The sequence below is a fragment of the Pleuronectes platessa genome, chromosome 12, assembly GCF_947347685.1.
Source record: "Pleuronectes platessa chromosome 12, fPlePla1.1, whole genome shotgun sequence".
Taxonomy (NCBI): domain Eukaryota; kingdom Metazoa; phylum Chordata; class Actinopteri; order Pleuronectiformes; family Pleuronectidae; genus Pleuronectes; species Pleuronectes platessa.
The window spans coordinates 14,399,604-14,419,261 of record NC_070637.1 but is presented as its reverse complement, the minus strand read 5'-3'; the positions used below and the strand labels follow the sequence as shown (position 1 = coordinate 14,419,261).

The 19,658-nt window shown below is 40.3% G+C and overlaps 2 protein-coding genes across 4 annotated transcripts; one reads left to right on the top strand and one right to left on the bottom strand.

Annotated features, from left to right (window-relative positions):
• Positions 1-1,380: 1,380 nt before the first annotated feature.
• LOC128453181 (inhibitor of nuclear factor kappa-B kinase subunit alpha) lies at positions 1,381-8,615 on the bottom strand. 3 transcript variants are annotated; one of them, XM_053435923.1, is made up of 22 exons: positions 8,340-8,615; positions 7,621-7,770; positions 7,426-7,520; positions 7,062-7,179; positions 6,904-6,973; positions 6,732-6,820; positions 6,515-6,604; positions 6,294-6,418; positions 5,968-6,075; positions 5,740-5,875; positions 5,442-5,642; positions 5,115-5,217; positions 4,365-4,488; positions 4,130-4,281; positions 3,972-4,033; positions 3,775-3,884; positions 3,641-3,690; positions 3,399-3,507; positions 3,147-3,294; positions 2,983-3,032; positions 2,585-2,684; positions 1,381-2,251 (listed from the first exon to the last, which is right to left on the bottom strand). In XM_053435923.1, exons 2-22 carry the CDS (start codon positions 7,723-7,725, stop codon positions 2,192-2,194), a joined length of 2,205 nt encoding a protein of 734 aa, XP_053291898.1. In that variant the 5' UTR covers positions 7,726-7,770; positions 8,340-8,615; the 3' UTR covers positions 1,381-2,191. The 3 variants fall into 3 exon arrangements, with proteins under 3 accessions (XP_053291898.1, XP_053291899.1, XP_053291900.1); XM_053435924.1 differs by having other exon boundaries at positions 7,621-7,743; XM_053435925.1 differs by having other exon boundaries at positions 7,621-7,740.
• A 2,996-nt stretch (positions 8,616-11,611) lies between these two features.
• plaua (plasminogen activator, urokinase a) lies at positions 11,612-15,955 on the top strand. Its single transcript, XM_053435950.1, has 11 exons — positions 11,612-11,771; positions 12,325-12,429; positions 12,527-12,572; positions 12,663-12,804; positions 13,386-13,468; positions 13,556-13,597; positions 13,697-13,877; positions 13,996-14,141; positions 14,238-14,378; positions 14,462-14,610; positions 15,438-15,955. Exons 2-11 carry the CDS (start codon positions 12,379-12,381, stop codon positions 15,630-15,632), a joined length of 1,176 nt encoding a protein of 391 aa, XP_053291925.1. The 5' UTR covers positions 11,612-11,771; positions 12,325-12,378; the 3' UTR covers positions 15,633-15,955.
• The last annotated feature ends 3,703 nt before the right edge of the window (positions 15,956-19,658 follow it).

Below are 19,658 nucleotides of genomic sequence, written 5' to 3'. Positions count from 1 at the left end.
AACGTGTGTATCAATCTAACATATTTTTAAAAGTTAATCAAAAGGAAGGCAGACTGCCACGTGCAGCGCCTCACTTGGATGTGTCTGAAGCTTGGAGCTTGACTTCCCTACGTTTCTCCTACAAATGGGCCTTGAGCTTGTTTGGAGGTTCTAGCAGGGGAGCGCAGCTACTGGTAAACCGATGGATGGTCGTCCGCCGGGGGAACCTTGTCCTCTTCCACCGAGCGCGGGGCGTCGGGAGGGACACACGTGGAGCGGTGAGGGAGGAAGGGGACACCCGCCTAGCCAGCCAGATCAGCCGAATCAACCCTAGCGATCAATGGGGTGACAGATGTCGCAGCCAGATCGCCCTCACATCCATGAGTTTAAATGAAGGGCAGGCGGTATATACATAGCTGAAGGAAAGTAGCGCTCACTGTCATGGTGTCGTTTTTGGGATCGTTCCACAGCCTACACGGTTCGACTTGTTTGTTTCATTAGTGTAAGAGGCGCCAAGAAAAGGGACTCGTTATTCTGTTTAAAGATCTTATTTTGAGGTTTGTCGTCATGTTTCGCTCCGTTATGTTAATGAGACATGTTTCTATTGGTCAGACACGACGAATCACAGCCTTCAGACGTTTCCTGTACCGCCCTGTCATCTTTCGAAAGGAAACGCTGCAGTAAAATTACTGCTTTTACTACATTTGATAGTTTATACGATGATCCCTGCTATTTATCGACATCTTTACACAATTCAGGGGAAGAAATTATAAAAGAAATTGACTTATAAACACGATGAAAAGTCAAATAGTCTGCTTCTCTTTCCTTGAGTGTTTAGCTAAGATCCCGCTCTCAGCTTCCTGCAGCAGCACACACTCTTTTCATTTACTGTAAATTGGTGTATCTTGAGTATAATTATGATATGTGAATAAAAGGCAAATATTTGTATATATCTTGATTTTCTTAAATATAAATATGTCATGACACATATTAAGTTGATAGCTTATCAAACTGCCAAGACAGAGCTGAACATGTTACGTGGGACTGTTGTTATCTGTTTGTCCTATTAGGGCTGGCTGAATTGTTTCTGCTCCTGAGTGAAGGTTGTCGTTTAAAGTGTTTCTTCATCGGCAGAGAAGGACAAACTCTCTTGTTATACTGCCAATACCTACAATGCATTTTATTTAAATGTCCTAATACTCTTATTGCAACTACTTCTAAAAAACATAGTTTGTGTGAGGCTATATGCCAGTAAAATAAACTCAATAGAATGAGATACGAATATGTGAAATTACAACCAACATTTCCATCTAAAATTTTACTGAGAGAAAATACTTACCTTATATAAGGGGTCATGAAGAAGAGTATGGCAGGTAACAGTAAAATACACACAGAAGGCTATTTAATAAAAATAATGTACACTTTTATTTTCAGGCTGATTCACTCACAGGGACACAAGCAACTCAGTTCCTTGTTTTTGACTCCTTACTAATGGTTTGTTCAGATAGTTGTTTAATTCTGGAAAAAACATCTCATCACAGTTACAAACAAATCGAACACATATGAGAGGATAATGACGAATGAAGATAACTCAAATCACCATGTATTTAAATCTTCCTCCTTCTTTCTGAGACATTGTTTTTTGGCTTCTTGTTTTGTGTCATATTAATTTACGCATGTTTGTCTCTCTGTTTGGATTTCAGCAGCTCCCAGGAGAATGTTGAACCCAGGGTCTTATAAACAAATAGTTTCCTGTATGTGTGCAGACAGTTGTCTGCTCCACTGGGTGAGATAGTTTCACAATCTAATCCAATCTTCAACATTTCAACACATAAAGAGAAAGGACAAACTGAAAATGGAAACAACTAACACTTTAAACAGTTGGAACAAAGACAAAACATGATACAATTTTTAAATTTACTCACATTCCATCATGCATAGTTTGTTAGCAGCAACGTTTTACTCTAACCTTTATTAGCAGTACAATAAATACAATTTGGTGACAGCTTTTTTTTTTTTTTTAATTTAATAATATAAGTTCAAGTTATTACATTGATAGCTTAACACGTCATGCTGCTTCACACAGTATTTTCTCGCAGCATCACGTGTATGTAAATGACACAGTATGGAATCACAGAGCTTTCAAATGGTGTAACTCTGATTAGGCACTTGTTTGTAGTATAACATATCTCTATATGTCTCTGGTCAGTTTCTAAAGCCTCGGAGGTTGTGTTTCCACTGCTCGGTACTGAGTCCAGCTCCAGTCCTGATCCTGAAGAGAGAATAAACAGATGAAGCCATTTCACCACAGATCATTAACACTGTACTGGTGATTCATTAAATGCTCTATCTATCATTTTACAAATTTAAATAAAAATCGTACAAGTGATCTAGTAAAGGATGAGCTGGTAAAGACCAACTGCAAATATACAAATATAAGTTTTTAAGAAGAAAAATAATACATAGTAAACTACACACAGACACACAACTATATATGTGGTGGGGACTAATAGTTTTTGTAATGATCTGTCTTTTAACAGATGTTTTCTATTCAGTCAAAGAACAATAGTGAAATGTTGAGTTCCTTCACACGTGAACATCATACCATTACACTGGGCTCCATCTCCTGAGTGGCGTCTTGCAGCAGAGAAGTCAGCTGACCCAGATAACGCTGATTCTCATCCAGTAATTGATGAACGCTTTCACTGAAACAGACAAGAGACTCTGAATAGATGAAATGTTTCTGCACGTTCTCATGAACCCAGGAGAACAAGAGGCCCTTTTTTCTGACAAGGGAGGAGGATGAAAGCGAGTGGGGGGGACCTCTTGTGGTGGATTTGTTGCTTGCACACAAGCCCGCAGCTGGTTTTAAGAGATCAGACAACTTGTGTGGATTTAAACTCATCTTCTAAACAACAATCAGAGAAAACAGTCACACAATGTTTTAGCATTCACATACAATTGTGTCATATTGAACTGAATTGTGACTCATTGTAATCTTACCTTTCAGTGGGTCGCTGCGTAATCGAATGTGATGGAGAATTACTCTGGGCCTAAATACACAACCACACACTGTATTAGCTCAGGTGTTATTTGACGTATCAGTTTAATAAACATGGATTGACAGCAAGGAAGACTTTCTCTCCTGCCATTTGTTAAAAACTCACACAGGCGATCTTGAGGAGATACCAGAACTCTCTCTGCCGCTTCATTTGCATCTGCATCACGGCTGCCTCTGCGGTTTTTATGTTCTCCACCGCCCGCTCCAGCTTAGGGAACAAATCAATGATGCGCTGCTTACACACCAGGATAGTGCTATAGAAAACAACAGATGGGGAAAACCCAAAAATGTCACACAGGGAACTGTAAAAGTTGTGCTGAATTTTGCAATTTTGTGTTTGAAGTTGTGTATAAATTACCTGAGGTGAGTGTACAAGTCTTTCAGCACCCTGTCCTGGTTCTGAACTGTTAGGAGGATGGTCTTCACCATGTCCGAGCTGTCACTGTAGCCATGTGGAGGGTCAGGACCTGCTCAAACACATCCTCTTATGAGCTTCCATGTACCAACATTTGTCAAAATCATGTAAACGCAAACCACATAGCAGCCGGCTATTTTCAAAACCCAATGTCTCGTATTTTATGTGTCATGATTTGTACTCACTTTTGCATTTAGCTTTCAGTTGCTTGTAGAGTTCAATGGCCTTTTCCTCTCTGGAAAAAAAGAGTCAGTAAACTTGTGCACGTCAGGTATTTTCAAGGAAATTATCATAGTTTCAATGTAACCCAGATACTGACAGCTGTTCCATCACGTCCCCTTGTTTCCTGGCAAAAGGACTCCTCTGCAACTCCACAATCCCAGAGTGTAGAGACACTATCTCTTCATCCAGATACCCTACATCTGCAACCTATGGCAGAAAACCCCACTCAGCATATGCTAATTTTTCAAAAACTGCAGGTGAGTCTCTGTAGAGTGAAATGAACAATTGTCCTACCTTTGTGAAACTTTCAGCCTTCTCGTCGTTTTCCTGCCACGTCTTCAGCATTTTTTCTGAAGCTTCAATTGAAAACAGCCACAGACAGTTTAATTAAAGCTTCGGTGAGGACTTTAAATCACCATACGTGTCACAGCAGCAGGTTATTATGTACTCACAGATGCCTGTGGTCCTCTGCTTGGTGTATTGCTCGAGGTCGTGCTGGATGCTGGTCTTAAAGAAAGCTAGTTTGGCTCGGAGCTGCTGCGACTGGGAGAACAGCTGGTTCTTGTACCGAGTTAGGTTGGTGTTGAAACGCAGCAGACTCAGCCTGTACACACACAAACACAACATATGTGTTTCCAAACTCTGATGTATGCAAGTGTTGAGTCTATGTGTGTGAGTGTCACTCACATGGCAGCCTTCTGTCCCTGGTACAGGCGGATGTAGTCCTCTTTCAGCCCGCAGATGTAGCTGACTGCTTCTCCCCACACTTTCCTCAGTGCAGACAGAGGGAGCTGAGTCTTCGTCTCCCTCACTGAGATGACACATAGTTCACCAAAAAAATACATACAACAGACTCTAAGAATTTGATGTAACTTTAAAATATCTACAACAAACATCAATGTTTTGTTTTAGGGCTACGTCCCTCCTACCTTAATTGGTCAGGACCTTTGGACTTTTCCATTTAGTATGTACCAAAATAAGAGGTTCGAGAGGTGCCTCGAACTATGGTCCGGACCATCAAACCAAAATATTGTACGACCAAATGAAGGCTAAGTTCTGATCAAACTGAACCATGTTGAAACTTTTTTGGGGTTATAATTCAGAGCTTTGGGACAATTTCAGGAGGTTGACACAGAAGCATACAACAGAAGAAGAGGCGGCTCACAGTAATGTACACAGCCAACATCAAGGACGTTCAGTTTGCTGGTAGTAAATCCATAGTGATATTATGGTGGCAATGACATTAATCAATTGAACTGGATCATTCATTTACTCTTTTCATATGGAAAGACTACTTTTTTTCACGCACTTAAAAAAATAAAAACACCATTACTTTCTCGAATTTGGCCTTATGTCCATAACTTTCAAAGCCAAATAAATCCGTACAGACATCAACGGTAGACTGATATCTATGCAGTATTCAGTTATATATCTCACCTATAAAGTTGACACTGTCTGGCAGAGGTCTGGCAGTCAGTGGTCCAGAGTACTTGGTCAGGTTCTTATCGAACAGGAAGACTATGGAGCAGTCCAAGCCTCTCTGGAATCACAGCGCAAATTTCTCACTGTGCATACTTGTGTGTGCTGATGGAGGTTCAGCTCATTTTGTAAAAACAAGTGGAAAAACTGTGCTGAGGTTCAGACTTGCTAGATTAATCTCCAGGACTCGTGTCCTCGGTCCATCTTAAAAAAAATCTACATTTTCATCAAAAGACAGAGACTAAATTGAAGCCAGCTGCCAAAATGACCACTGGTGTCTCGTACCAATCCGTCTGGCAGACAGTGTGCGGGCGGTCTGCGCGGGTCGAGGGAGATTCCCGTCTCCATCAGCAGCTCTTGACTTAGAGGGGCAATGTGTGTCTGCGTGTTTGTCTCCAGTCGAAGCTGCAGGGAGTGTAAACCCTCCTCGGCTCCCAAAACCAAGGAGTGCAGCTGGGCTGACGTCATGTCCAACACATGAATCACCTGGAGAAGTAAATATGCTGAGGGTTGGCTTACTGCTCTCTGGTCTAGTAAAATAACTCAATAAAACGTGATCTTACACGACATTCATATAACCGACCTTCATGTTGAGAATATTCTGAAGAGTGGTGTAGCAGTTGGGTTTGTTTGTGTCAGGATCCAGCCCCCCACCACGTGTTGCAGGGTCCCACAGTAACAACATCTGTAGTAGAGACTCAACTGGCTCGAGAATTGGCCTTTTAACGCAAAAATGCAACAGTACAAAGGTTATTTGTAAGTTTAAATGCAAAGATCCGGTAGGCACAAAGAAAAAAAAATGTTTAGCTACCTGCTGAGATTGTTGGGATATGGGAGCTGTGCAGAAAATCGGACTTCTCCATTCATGTCCTCTACTGCCATGATGTCGTTGGGACCTTTGCTCTTCACTTTACTTGTCCTACAGAAGAAGATAAACATGCAACCAGAGAACTGACAATATGTTGAATACTAGAATGGCACTCATGAATATCCATAAACAATACTATAACCTCCTTGGCCGGAAAAACTAGCGCCACAAAATGTTCCAAAAACTAAGAGTCTATGTTCAATCTCATTACTTTGTCTCCATTTTTAACATATACATTAATTATTGCATGAATCATTACAGTGACTCACCACTGTACAGGTTGCATGTGGTGTAAGAAGGGGCGAAAGCCACAAGCGCATTCGAAGATCACGGTGCCAAAGCTCCAATAGTCGACAGTTACAGTGTAGGGTTTGCTCTCAAACAGCTCTGGAGCCTGGCACACATACACACAGAGCTTCATTGTTGACACATATTGAAAAGACATTAAAAAATGTCACCTGCAGAGTTGCATTAGTGATGCAACACTTACCAGATACTGGAGAGTTCCAACAAAGGATGTACAGAGACTGCCCTGATCGAGATCTTTTGCATAACCCAGGTCTATGATTTTATGGACAAGCTGGAGGAAAACATAGTTTCAGAATGAGAGCAAGACACAGAAATGTGTATTCATTAACTGCACTGTAATGATATATGACTCAGGAGATAACACAGGCTGTATACACACAAAAAAGAAATGAGTTCACCTTTCCACCAACCTCCTGAAGAACTATGTTCTCTGGCTTTAGGTCTCTATGGATGATCTTGTTTTCATGCAGATACTGGATACCTGAACCTATGTTTGAAAATAGATTCCATGTACTTGATGCTTTAAAATGTACTTTAAAGAACGAGAGCAAAAGCTAAGGGAAATATTACCAATGTCAGTGAGCAGTGAGAGGACTTCACTCTCCTTAAGCCCACAACAGTTTTCTGGTTTATTCAACACCTAAATTCAGAGGGAGAGAGGTTAATTGTGTATTGTTTAAAAAGACAAAGACCTTATTTAGAGGTTTCATCCTTTATCAGTTTGGTACCTTGCGTAGGTCTCCTCTGGAGCAGTACTCCATGGCCAAAAGAGGTAGGTCATTTAGAGCAATGGAGCTAAACTCCTCTGGTACTTCTCTGGCCTGAACAACGTTCACATGGTTCAGTCTGTGAAAGAAGGGGAGCCAAACAAGCAGCTGGAGGAAAATGTACAGTGAAATTATCTATGAACTACTGTGTAAAGACAAGGAGATGATTTCAATCCAATAATCAAATTGAATTTGTATAGCCCATATTCACAAATCACAATTTGTCTCATAGGGCTTTACAAGGTGGGACATCCTCTGTCCTTCACCTTCAGCAAGATAAAATAAAATACAAACAAAAAAACTATTAACAGGGCAACACACTCACTTCTTCATGATCTGGATCTCTCTGCTCCAGCGGTCCTTGTTCTTGGCGTTCAGCTCCAGGCGGCAAAGTTTCACAGCGATCTTCTCTCCCAGCTCCTGCTCCAAACACAGACAGGACATAAAGAAGCAGGTGAAACACAGACCTGGGTCTGGAGTTAATTATCCACTTGATGCACATGTGGGTGACAGAACTTACAAGGTGCTGGTACAGGTAGACGTGCCCAAAGCCTCCCATCCCGAGCCGCTCCTTCATCTCCCAGGAGCCACAGACCTGGTTCTGCCTGAGCGCCCCCCGCTCCATACTGAGGTGCAAGGTCTGCTGCAGCCACAGGGCAACAGAAGAAGTCTGTAAAGGAAACCAGTAAAAAAAAGAAAGAAGCCAATGTCTTATAGTCAGTGTACAGATAATAAATTTAACCTTTATTATATAGTACTAGATGAAAATTATATTTCGACTATAATTTGAATGTTTGATCACCAAAAGCATTCCAAAGAATTAGGACAAATTTCACAATTACACATTGTGTATACTGACATTAGAAAAACAGCTTTGTATGTATAGTATTTCAGCTTATTTTGTATATTATAATCCTATTTGTATTCATTTTCTTATATCCCCCCCCATGATGCTGTGTCAATTGTAAATTTCCTCTTAGTAAGATCACTGAAGGAATATATTGGAAATCTTACATGGTGACAGTATTTTAAGCACTTTAAAGATGATTAATCCGAATCCATAATCAGATAAATCAAGTTTCAATATCTGAAATTCTGCAAACAGGTCATTAGTTGGTACTTTGTGATGCAGTGATCGCTCTTCTTGCTGTTTTGTCAGATGAAACCCAGATTTTGTGTAAAGTGTCGACTGTGTAAACCACAACAAAACATGACTACACACACACACTGTCCTCTCACCTGCCTCCAGACGAGATTAGCCTGAGTTGTCAGAACATTGTTGCCGCAGTTAGCTCAACGTCTTGTTTACGTTTCGTTTCCTCTTTCTTCCTCTTGTCGAGCAGGTTGAAACGAAACCTTCCGGCTCAACGATCCCTCGAACGCGACCTGATGGTGGAAGTTGCTATGGTTGTTGTGTCGTTGTGTGAGTTTCTTGTGTGAAGCTAAAAGCGGCTGCACAATCTGCGCAGGGTAAAAATGAAAGTAGGCGACAGGCACTGTTTCTGCGCATGCGTGCTGGTCCTCACAGCGGCGGACAGAGACACTGAGCCGAGGCCACAGGACTGCTCCCCTCTGTGGGGGGAATTCCCGGCACCCACCCACGTCCACATCCACCAGCAAACCCAGTCTGAGGGTGTTTTACAAACCAGACTGTGGAGTAAGCATGTGTATTTCTCACAACATAAAAGCAGCGGCAGCTAAGGAATATTGAAATGTCCTCATTTTGTCACCAGATGGCGCCACACACACAGGTTCTCTCGTTTTAGTCACACAACGACAGGAAGAAATATGAAGTCACCGTCAAGTTTTAGTTAATTTACACCAATGCTGCAAAACACCTAAGTTCGTTTACTCAAGTGCTGTAAATTATTATTTTTATCTTATTTTTATTTCATTGTTGTTTTTTCTCTCTTTACCTTACTATATATTTTATATAACAACTCAACACTTTTCTCTGCACCATTGACCTTGTGCTAACTTACATAAGACAATAACACTTGAGGCTTTACTCAATTTATTAAGTATTCGAAAATGTTCATATCTATTTTACTATGTCAATATTATCAGATTGTTGTTGGCAGTAATAAGTTCGAGGTGCACCTGAACAGGCAGCATTTCCAGAATTAATAGATATATTTGTATATTCAGATTAATAGATCACAATTTCTACTGTTTAGCGGGAAGTACCAGCCTTAGTAGTTGCTTTAAAAAGGTGAGGTCAGGTAATCAGGCTCAGTTCAGTGGAAAGCAGAAACAGGTATTTTAGATCACAATTTAATAGAAAGAGCAGAAACATGCGATCAAAAACGGCAGGTGATGCAAGTGTGAAGAGTCTGAGGTGTGAAAATAATGTCTCAGAGGTTTCCTGCACATTTCGCTGAATGTGAAGTCGATTTGAAAAAAAAGGAATTGGAGCACTTCTAATATGATTTGCAGAGTTTGACATGAGGCCTTTTGCAGTAGAAGTTTGAATGAGTCAAAACAATTTAGACTAGGAACTATTTTCCTTGTTGATGTTTCTTAAGATAAGTATTGTAACCTCACTGCTCAAGATACTGGACAATCTTGAGGTTAATTCTAGTTTTATATTAGATTAGGCCAAAAATAAATAGATATGATTCATATTCTCTGTTTTTCTGCTGTCGTTTCTTTTTTTCTCCTTCCTCAATTCTCTGCACTGATGTCAGTGTGGTTCCTCTGTGAAAACTCCCACACTATTATAAACAAGCTAATACTGAATAATACTCAGAACAACCACGGGCACAGATAAACACATTCAACCTGAACTCAGAGGAAAGCCACAGAAACTTGTCAATACAGCTCCTTAAATCCGACTGTAATTGTTGTGTGGTCACATTTGATCACACTTATCACAATAAAGTATTTTTTTTACTATTACACTCGCTATTCCTGTGTCTGATCTTTGCTGCATGAAACAGAAAGCAATAAATTAAAGGCCTGTGAAATAGGCGCTCTGTAACTGTCAGCCCCAGATACAATATCTTCATTTCCTGTCATCCTGGAGGGCATCTACAGAGCTAAGTCAATAATCTAGAGGAGATTTGTAACAGGAATTTGAAAAGTCATCAGGAGCTCAAAGAGATGAGTTGTGAACCTGTAGAACCTTACATTGACAGAAAGTATGGTGTCTCGACTGAACTGGAGGAGACAAACAACTCCAGACAAAATTACTAAATCAAACACTAGTTAGCACATGCTTCAACCACAAGCATTCTGGGATTTCCTGGATTCAGTCATTTCTGTGTAATACTTACTTCTTCATTTGGTAAAACACCTGCGTGGGACTTGAAGTGTAGACTTGTACAATACAAGGCTCCTGGACAAAAAAACAATTGAACTATTTTCCAGTTGTATCATGTTTCATGCTACATTATTTTCGGCATCATAGACCTCCAGTTCACAAAAACTTGCTCCATGGTTTCCTGTCTATAAACTACTTTTTAACTTGCCTGGAAATTAACTTTTCAGGTGTGCTAATCAGTGATGCAGTAATCTGCACGTAATAACACGCAGATGACTCAGGAGGCTGTATTTCTCAGTATTGATGTAACGTTTGGTATAGTAAGAGGAGCGTTATGTAATACAGTGTCCATCATTTTGAAATGTATATCTTATTATTATTATTATTATTAGTAGTAGTAGTAGTAACAGAATAACTGGTAGTAGTAGAAGAAGTATGTAATACATAAAATAAGAGGAAAGATATGCAAAAGAGCATAGCCTAATATTATTAATAGTTGCTCATATCAGTTCCTTAAAAATGCCTGATTGTTTCATGAAAATCCCTAAATTATGACCTTGGAAATCAGTGGAAATTCAAAAAAATACTGTGATGAAATTCTTGGATGACCTCTGTGGTCAAGATCGGCACGTCAATTTAATGAGTTATTTCCTGACCTATACCACATCCTTCACCAAATTTCAAGAAAATCGCTTTTGCAGCAATGTCAGCTTTTAAACACGGTTCCAAGCAAACACATCAAATATATGTAACATCTTGTTTTAATTACACAGCTTCCATGGAGGAAATCAAGGGATCAAGTATAAATGCCAGTTTGAGCTGATGCTAATTTAAAACAGGAATGTGCTTCAATCACTCCCACAAACTACAGTTGTATATATGTACAGTACATTCAATTACATACAGTATTATGACTATTTTATAGAGTAATATTTGCACTTATAGATATTTACTGTTACAGTTTTACAAGTTATTGACTCAGGTTCTTAAGGATTTTGTGGTCTTTTGTCTATGGTGAATATAACATGTTCACAAATGATGTTTTATTCAGGTAAATAATGTTGTAAAATGTCTCAACATTTTCTCTTACGCACCCACAGCTTCATCACAGATGTTACCTATTTGATTTATTTTTCTTCTGTATTATTGTGGTCAAAGGGAGGGAGGAAGGGGGCAGCGTGGATGCGTCACAGGATGTGACAAATGCTTTGTTTCAGAGAGGTGGTGATGTTGTCTTCCTCAAAAAACCCTCCCACTTGTAGCCTGTGAGTTCTTAAATGAGAGGAGGATCAGCAGTGCAACAGCAGAAGAGTGAGTGCTTCCACAAGTCAGGTGCAAGTGAGAAGAGACAGAGAGGACGCTTCAGCTGCAACCCAGAGTTTCATCAGGACTACACATTCGAACAGAAGGTACAATATATTAACAACAAAGCTTCCCAGACTATGAAAGTTTGGTTTACTTTTTAAAAGGAATGATGTATTTATAAATGTTTTTTGACAGAAATTGTGCATTAAATAGATTTTTTTTAAGCATAAAGCCATTTTATCTTGTTATAATCACGTTCATACTTGATTATATCTAGAAATGCAATGTTTGGACTTGCTAAACTAATGTGAATGTGCTTTTGCAGTAATCTTCTAGTATAAGTTGATATTACTCTCACTGCATAGATAAGGATTGTGTTTACAGCACACTGTGCACACAGTGAGCGAGCTCTATCTGCTCCTCTCACATTAAAACACGTTTCCCTCTGCATTAAAATGCACATACACAATCAACAGAGATGTCACTTTGTGTGAACTGAGGACAGGCACATTGGAACCCAGACAACATGACCACATGTCTCTTCTACCGTCATACTTGTTTCTGTCCTGTGTGTCCTGTACTCATGATGATAAACTCCATATAAGGATCGGCTTCAAATCCCATCGTCCAATGTTGTTATGTTTCATTGTTTCACAGACTTTTCTCAGACAGAAATATCCCCAGTAAGCAGAAGTGAAACCAGCGCTAAATATGAACCTGTTCATCATTCTCGCTCTCCATGCAGCATTCAGTGTTAACATGGTAAGTAACAAAATGAGGAAGTGACTTGATTAATATTCCCAAGATTCGGATGGTTTCATTTAATATGCGTGACTGGGTTTATGTGTGTTCCTCTCAGGCTTTTTCAAGAAGATGGTCTCTAAGACATAAAGAGACTCGTGGAGGTAAAACCAACTTCCCGGGCGACACTTACTATTCATTTATTTGTCACCAGATGTGTTCACTGATCTCTCTCTTTGTCTTGTGATCTACAGAGACGTGTCGTTCTGGAGACGGGAGCAGTTACAGGGGACGTGTTTCCGAGTCTGCAGCTGGCCACAGCTGTCTCAACTGGAGGGGGTTTGAAGGTGCTCTGATGGGAGCTGTGGAGGGACTGGGCTCACATAACTACTGCAGGTACAGAATGCGTCAGAAGTCACCAGACGGGAGAGGTGTCACATGTTTAATATTACTCCTCTGATGTTGCACTGTTTTCCATACCACAACTACTCACCATTACTTACACTTATATTAATAAAATAACATACAAATTCCATATGCATACTGTTATTGTGAAATCTTTTATATACACATACATATAGTTACATACCATTTTTACATTTATATCATATTGTATACTATTGTGATTTTTTTATTACTTTATATCTATATACAAGGGGCATACAAACATCCTTATGTAGCATACTACTATACTATATAGTACATACAATTTGTATACCCATATGTTATATTGTATACAATACCTGCCTATAAACTTAGAACCTTCTATTTATGCATATACATCTATTTCAATATCTCATGGATAATGCTAAATACACTTCTTATCCTCATGCAATCATCCTGTGCCACTGCACTTTACATAAGTTCGTCTTCCACAAATAATATTCCATCTGTAGTGTAAGATGTATATTATGTACATGTTCTTTGGATTTTGATTTCACTGAAATGTGTTTTATTTTATTCATCTTAAACACTAGGAATCCTGACAAGAACTTGATGCCGTGGTGCCATGTCCGAAGAGGAAGTAGGATTGTGAAACAATTCTGCAACATTCCCAGATGTAAGATGGACACATGAGATAATCATTGAGATAATTTATGTTTGATATTTTTTTTTCTAATCATATTTATTGTCTACTCCTGAACAGGCTCCAAGCCAGCAGTAACACCTCCACCAGCTGTTGATTCAGGTAGTTTGAACACTTTTCTCAACCTTTTCTCTGCGGCCTATTGTGATCGTCAGCCTTCACTGACTCGTTCGTTCCCCTCCCCCCCCCCCCCCCATGCAGAGAGGACATGTGGTGAGAGGTCCGAGCGGAGGCTGCACAAAATTGTGGGTGGTTCCTTCACACCCATAGAGTCGAACCCATGGGTGGCTGCTATCTTTTCTAAGGACCGCAAGTTTGTCTGTGGCGGCTCCCTTATTGCACCTTGCTGGGTTCTCTCAGCTGCTCACTGCTTCGAAAATGGGTGAGAAAAACACACACACAGAGAATGGAGCACACTATCATTTCCTCCCCTGTAATTTCCGTACTACAATGGCAATGTGACTCACATGGGTATGCAATATGTTTGTGTAATTGTTCAGCGGAGGGAACACACTCAGTGATCTGTCTGTGTTTCTGGGGAAGTCTGCCATCAACGACACAGATCCTGTCAAGGAGCAGAGCTTCACTGTGGAAAAACTCATCGTCCACCAAAAATATAACATGTCCAGCTATGACAATGACATCGGTGAGCTCAGATATCATTGAGGGTAGGAAAAAGAAAGAGCATTGTGGGTTCCCTGTGTGCAGGGTGCTAAAAGATGTGCTTGTCTTTATCTCCCAGCGCTGCTCAAGATTAAAAGCAGAAGTGGAGGATGTGCTGTGAGGTCAGCGTCTGCGCGGACAGTGTGTGTTCCTCCTTCTCGCACTCAGCTTCCTGCAGGAGTTCAATGCACCATCGCAGGATATGGAAAGGAGAGCCACCGTAAATGACCTCTCTTCTTCTGACTCATGACTACTCTGTGCTGTTTCAGTGTTTCTTACATCTCACACTGTGGTCGTCTGCAGTTGCATGGCACTACTCAAAGATACTGAAACAGGCCGAGGTGAACCTGCTCTCCCAGACTGACTGTAAAAGTGAATTGTACTATGGAGGCCGCATCACCAAGAATATGATCTGCGCTGGGAGCCCTGACTGGAGCACTGATGCCTGCGGAGTGAGTGGAAAACACACTTTAATGAATATGTAAAGAATGTTCAAATCTACAGACAAAAGATAAGTGCATAAAGAACATAGTGTAAAAGCTCATATGCAGATTTGCAATGTGTTTGACGCTCAGTGACCTTTGGCAGCATTAAACTATTATATTACTATAGTATAGTATTTCTTCCTCTTCTTCAAAGGTGTTTCCTCCCTCGTGTTATTTCATCCCACCTTATTGCCACCATTTATCACTCATTCTATACATTTGTGTACATTGATGCTCATCACCAATTTCACTCTTTTCACACTTTTTAGCGTTGAGGTTTTTTCATGTCGACATTCTTTCTTAACTTGAGATCATTAATAATCTTGAGAAACAAATGTATCACATAATGTTTATACACAGCAGAAGGGATTTAACAAGTTTTTCAATTTTCACTTCGCAGAAATGTTTCATTATTGTAATTTCAACCATATCTCTTAAAACTTATCTCATTGGGTCATTTTAGTTCCAGATCATACTATACTCTGCCTATGTGAATAATATGAAATACCAAGAAAATCTGGATTAAAAAAGTTAGGTGTATTGCCTGGCCTATAGGGTTTCCTGTAGGCCATGCCTTTGCAGTAGCTGCCTTTAGTCTCTGGAACAGTTTGTCTCTTCATATTAGAACTGCACAGACCCTACAAATGTTTAAATCATTGCTTAAGTCTTATTTCCTTTTTTTGGTTTGTTTTAAGCCTATTCAGCACTTTGTTAAATGGTGGTTATTTTAAAATGTGCTATATGAATGAACTTTGCCTTGATTCGTACTTACCTGTCTTGTCCTCTCCTCACAGGGGGACTCCGGTGGTCCGTTGGTGTGTGAGGTGGGGGGGCGCATGTTTCTGTTCGGGGTGGTAAGCTGGGGTGAGAACTGTGCCATGAAAAACAAACCCGGTGTCTACACGCAGGTCACCAGGTACAACAGGTGGATGGCAGCAAAAACGGGCCTCTCCGAGTACATGGTTGGAAAAATGTATCCCACAAAATGAAGCTGTGGCAGGAAGATCCCTGTTGGATGTTGTATGTGTCTATTAAGGAAAAAGGGGCGGCAGCTTTGTGGGAATCATAATTGATATTAATGTGCAAAGAAAATGGCTTTGCGAAGTGAATTATTGCTGTAACTTTTCTGAGTGAATGTTTTAAAATGTTTCTTTGTTCCATATTTAATTTTTTTTTTACTGTATGCAAACTTGTAATAATAAGAGTATTAGAGTTTATTTATGTAATACAATTTTAGAACCTTTTATTCTTGAAGAGGGCTGGCCCTGTTGATGAGCATTTTTTTTTATATAATAAAGGAGAGTTTCTATTACATATGTCCGTCATGTGTTTGTAATAGTACTGCATCACATACTAATCCATGTGAAAACACACACACACACACACACACACACACACACACACACACACACACACACACACACACACACACACACACACACTTCCTTTTTGCTCCTGAGTTGATATTTTATTTCAAGAGCGCAGCTACTGGTATAGATGTGAGCATGTGACCAAAAAAAAAAAAAACTAACTCACTTTTTCTTGTTTTTACTACTTATGAGTTAGAATTTTAATTTCTTTAACATACACAAATGGGAACAAGAACATTTAAGAAAAAGCTCTATCAGACCTGCTGGAATAACATTAATGTTACTGTAGAAATTAAGAGAAAACTGTTGAATGTGGTGTTTTAACAGCGTCCTTCGGTTGAATTGTGACTAAGTTCACCACTGTAGGGCAGTGTTGTGTGAAATAAAATACTTCCAGGCAGCTCATTCTAGTCTCAACACCATCACTACATTGGCAGAGTCTTTATACGTTTCTATATATAACTAAAGGGACATTTTAGGCTTATTGCACATACTCATCTTCATCCTTATCTCCTTTCTCTCGTGCTAGGAATGTAAACTGTACAAAAACTGATATTTATCTATTTTTTGTCCGTGATGATTTGTCAAAATAATTCCTCCTCCTTGATTTAAGACAGAGACAGAGAAAGAGTTCAGATCTCTGTGTTCAGCATTACAAATCATTGAGTCGGTGTTATATGATCTTGACAAATAAAAAAGAGTTGAGAACAGAGTGAGAAAATAACAAAGAACAGAAAGACAGACGAATTAAAGAGGAAACACGATCAAGGATCATAGAATTCAAGCCTGTACATGTTTATAGTGTTCACTAAATTTGAATTAGCATGTTAGCATTTGGAAAATTGCGAGTTAGTTCTAAGGACAAACACCTGAGGCTGAAGGGAAAATAATGCAGATATTTGGTTTTAAATTAGTCTATTTGACAACCAGATGATGGCACTTTAGATGAGACAGAATCACTGCAATTAAATTTAATCTTTGTTGAACATGGAACTTGAATGTGTCAAGCAGATTTAATGGCAATCGATCAACTTAATAGATCAAGAGGGTCATATGGATTTGTCCTCTAGGGAACATGAATGTCGTTGCTAAGCTTACTGAGAATGGACAACTGTGATGAAGGCTGACATAACCTAAAGGTCCTCGAGGCAGCTATTAAGTCAGAATTGTTGCTGTTTTATCAGTATATAACAAAGAATATATATAACTCTTACTTTGGGGCTACAAATACCAGCTATGAGACCACAGATATTTAAAACATATGTAGCCAATAGACTGTATATAACCATGCTACCCATGACAGCTGCCCAAAAGTGAAACCAAAGTGTCTCAGCGTTCCATCTGGTGGCTGGCTGGAGTATAAATCAGGCCTCCTCCACGTTAGTGAATGGGACATGGACCAAACTACAAAGTCAAATAAACTTTTCTAACAGATGCTTTCTGTCATTTTAGGTATTGAGGGGAAATGTCATGACTGACAACAGAAAACTGACTCTGTGATTGGTCGTGGGCTCGCATTGAGAGGACCCCGCTGCTCCATCCCCTCTGGCTCCAAGAGGGCAGCGTTCGTATACAGTATATTTTGGCTTAATTTCTGGATAGTGTGAGGAAGACGATATACATCACTTTATGTCCATCTTTACACAAAGTGATCTATATGATGTAGCCTAGTTGCTGTTTCAAAGCACAGTTCTACTCTACAATTACCTCTGTGCAATTTTAAGTAATGGAAGGAACAGTTCATCTGCATGAATCTGAGTTCAGATGAATCCTGATTTCCATCTCTCTGTCTAACATCCCTACCTCCCCCCCACCCCCCGAAAAATAACATGATTAATCATAGTGTGAGGATAAGCTTGCTGCGCTGAGCGACCACAATCCAGCTGGTCATCACGTCATTATTGAGAGTACACTTCAGAGCATCTGTAAGCAACCTGCTGCAATGTTTTCTATCAAAGTCTGTTTGGACAAGTCCACATATACAGATACGCAGTTCACAGCAGTCTGTCCCAGTCCCCCTCAATTATTCACAGACACCAGTTTACTTTATAGCTTCTCACAACGACCCTTATATGGGTTGAAGATGCTGAGAGTGTGAGGCTCACTCCTCTTTAAGGACAATTCCTACGAGTGAGGAGAGGAGAGGAGAGGAGAGGCGAGGAGAGGAAAGGAGGGGAGAGGAGAGGAGGTGAGAGGAGAGGAGAGGAGAGGAGAGGAGAGGAGAGGAGAGGAGAGGAGAGGAGAGGAGAGGAGAGGAGATACCAGGTCTACACCATAGTAACCAGGTGGACCTGACTGTCCTGCCTCTGTGGTTTGGGTAGGTGCCTGTAGTGTTGACTACACCCACATTAAGGACACGCACTCACACACAAAACAGGGTGGGGTTGGAGAGGGGGGGGGGGGGGGCTTTGCTGCTGGCTCTTTGGCCGACACGACTCTCAGGGGTATAAATACCTGTGTGTTTGCTGCCAAGGTCTCTGGTTTCCCCACCAGTCAGATTCAGGCCTGAGGAGCAGGGGCAACCCTTACCAATAAACACAGACACACACACACACACACACACACACACACACAGACACACACACACCAGAGAAATCAGACTAGTGCAGATAAAGTAAATCAAATCAAATCAAAGTTTATTGTCACATGAACCAATGACAGCGTCATCAGACCAGTGAAATTCTTGTGACCTGACAGGAAACATCTACGCAGTAGACGGGCATTACAAGATAAAAAAATGACATATACCATATAACATATAACATATTACATATAACATATAACATATAACCTCGTAACATATGACATATAACAGTGCAACAATTAAAATTTAAAAGAAGGGCTAGCAGCTGTTTACAGGGTCAAGGTGTGAGGAATATTAAATTAAATAATATGAATATATGTCTAGTAAGTAAGTGGTAAGTGTAGTTGTATTAGTGGGGGAGCAGAATGTACATGGTAACTGTTCAGTGGGTCAGTGTTGTACAGGATGAATATGAATGCATCCCTCTAATTCATAGGTATCTAATATAGTAATCTACTTTGCCTTAATTTAATGCAAACCCCAATTTCTAGTGCAACCGGCTGGGTGGGTTTCAAACCAGCGGGACAGCTAATTTCTCAAGGATCCTGAGTGTCACTTTAAAGACTGGAGGAACAGTGTGTGTGTGTATGTGTTTGTGTTTGTTTGTGTGTGTGTGTTGGGGGGTGCAAGACCTTTCAAGACTTCTTCTCCTAGCTGCAGTAGCAGCAGCAGCAAACTGAATCCACAGTCTTTATTTAGACCTGCACATTGAGGCCTGGAGACATGAACCCCTGACCCACCTTTTAATGAACACAGATCAAATATCAGATGCAGGTTGGAAGCTTCATTAAAAAAAAAGGCAGACACCAACCGTTTTCTACCACATTACATACACAGATGCAGCTCCACGGCCCTGTGTCCTCTGTAGCTCCACACATATGGACATGACCTTAACCGGCTGCAGGAGCAGGTTCACATATGTCCCCTCAGTGTTAGATGCTGCACCTTGTGTCCCTTGTAACACATTTCCTCCCATGTCCCTTATTTCCCTTTAACTTTGCCCAACACCACATGCATGACGTAATTTGGGAAGAGCTCTCATTTGCATTGTATGTGTGTGC